This window comes from Fusarium oxysporum, chromosome 10 (assembly GCF_000149955.1).
Source record: "Fusarium oxysporum f. sp. lycopersici 4287 chromosome 10, whole genome shotgun sequence".
Taxonomy (NCBI): Eukaryota; Fungi; Ascomycota; class Sordariomycetes; order Hypocreales; family Nectriaceae; genus Fusarium; species Fusarium oxysporum.
In genome coordinates this window covers 1,387,952-1,389,387 of record NC_030995.1, presented here as the reverse complement: position 1 = coordinate 1,389,387, position 1,436 = coordinate 1,387,952, and the positions used below count along the sequence as shown (strand labels likewise).

Sequence of the window (1,436 nt, the reverse complement as noted above, 5' to 3'; positions counted from 1 at the left end):
GATCTTCATGCTATTTTCAGCCTTTACAGCCAGTGCCACTGTTGCCTACCTGTCTCTCAAGGGCCTCACACCGCCCAACGCTGTCGAGACCGCCTCTCACATTGTCAAGGATGGTCTACGATTTATGAGTGATGGCACTGAGAACTGGCCTCTGATGGGCAGCTGGCTTCGACACCTCACCGTCATGCAAAGAGTGCTTAACAACGATGCTGCGGCTGCCAATGGTGGCTCCTTGCGCCATGGCTCGACATCTCACGGTGCGGGTGTTAAGGACGAAATCTCATCCAACGCTGACACCAACCCGGATGCGATGGACTATGACCAGCAGACCAACCATGCAGGTAGCGTCTCAGGTCAAGGCAATCCTCGATCTGTCTCAGAGTCTGTGCGTGGCGACAGTGAGCCTCCTGTTGTTCTGGCAAGACGACCTGGCGTTACAACCATCAACGGGTCTGGGGGAGCATCCACCCCTACGACAGTTTCGCCACCACCGTCCAATACGACCCACGGAACAGTACCCGATATCAAACAACAGCCTAGCCCAGAAATGGCAAATGGGATTGTGCCTCCTCAGGATGGACAGACGACGAGCCAGGATATGACTGCACCAGAGCTTTGCCAAGCCTTTGAGCGACAGCTCCTTGATCTCGATGATCTTGCGGCTTTCATGGGCGGAGGGGTTTAGTAAGAGACGAGGCTATGAATAATTTTCAACAGAAATAATGAGGGTCTTTAGCGATTGGTATCAAATTTTGGGCAAATGCAAGATCATAATGGTGAAGTCGGGGGATCGCTACATTAACAAGAGACTTGCCAGGGTTTTTGTAGGACTACGTTGCGAAGGAATACCCAATATAACCTGGAAGGGCGTTGGGGAGAGTCTTTTTTGGTACCTAGAGGTACCCAGTCGATATATTCAAGAAGTCGGTGTTCTCCTTTCCTTCGAGACACCAACAGTTACAACCCATGTTTGCTGTGAAGTGCATGTAACCAACCCTGATATGGATAGAACCTATCCGAGCACCAAGCATGTCGATTTTGGTTTGAGGCTAGGAAACTCTCAAGCGACTGTTGATCTGAGCTTCCTGCTCTAGTGTTGTGTATCTGGCTACTAGGGTTCTAGATGAACTTTGACTTACACCAGCCCCGAGTTCACCCGTCATGGTCTGATAGTGTCTATTTCTATATCCCTGAATGACGAACCCAGATTACGGTAGTGTTGTGAAGGACGTAAGCTAGTGGGCCGTAGACACCAACCACATCTACTTCACTATCTTCAACCAGCAAAAGTTATTCGGACATCAGAAATATGGCCGAGGATAGCTCATGGCAATGGAATTGTTGATAACTGACAAGTAACATGGCAAGTCCGGTAACCAGATTTGAACGAGGCTCATTACACCGGGGCTCTTGTATTTCGGGGAGTCGGGAATGAT

General features: G+C 49.8%; 1 protein-coding gene across 1 annotated transcript; it reads left to right on the top strand.

Moving 5' to 3' along the window:
• Positions 1-7: 7 nt before the first annotated feature.
• FOXG_11428 (uncharacterized protein) lies at positions 8-963 on the top strand (the record flags this gene model as incomplete). The annotated part of the gene is made up of 1 exon (XM_018391041.1): positions 8-963. One exon carries the CDS (start codon positions 8-10, stop codon positions 683-685), a length of 678 nt encoding a protein of 225 aa, XP_018249620.1. The 3' UTR covers positions 686-963.
• Positions 964-1,436: the final 473 nt, after the last annotated feature.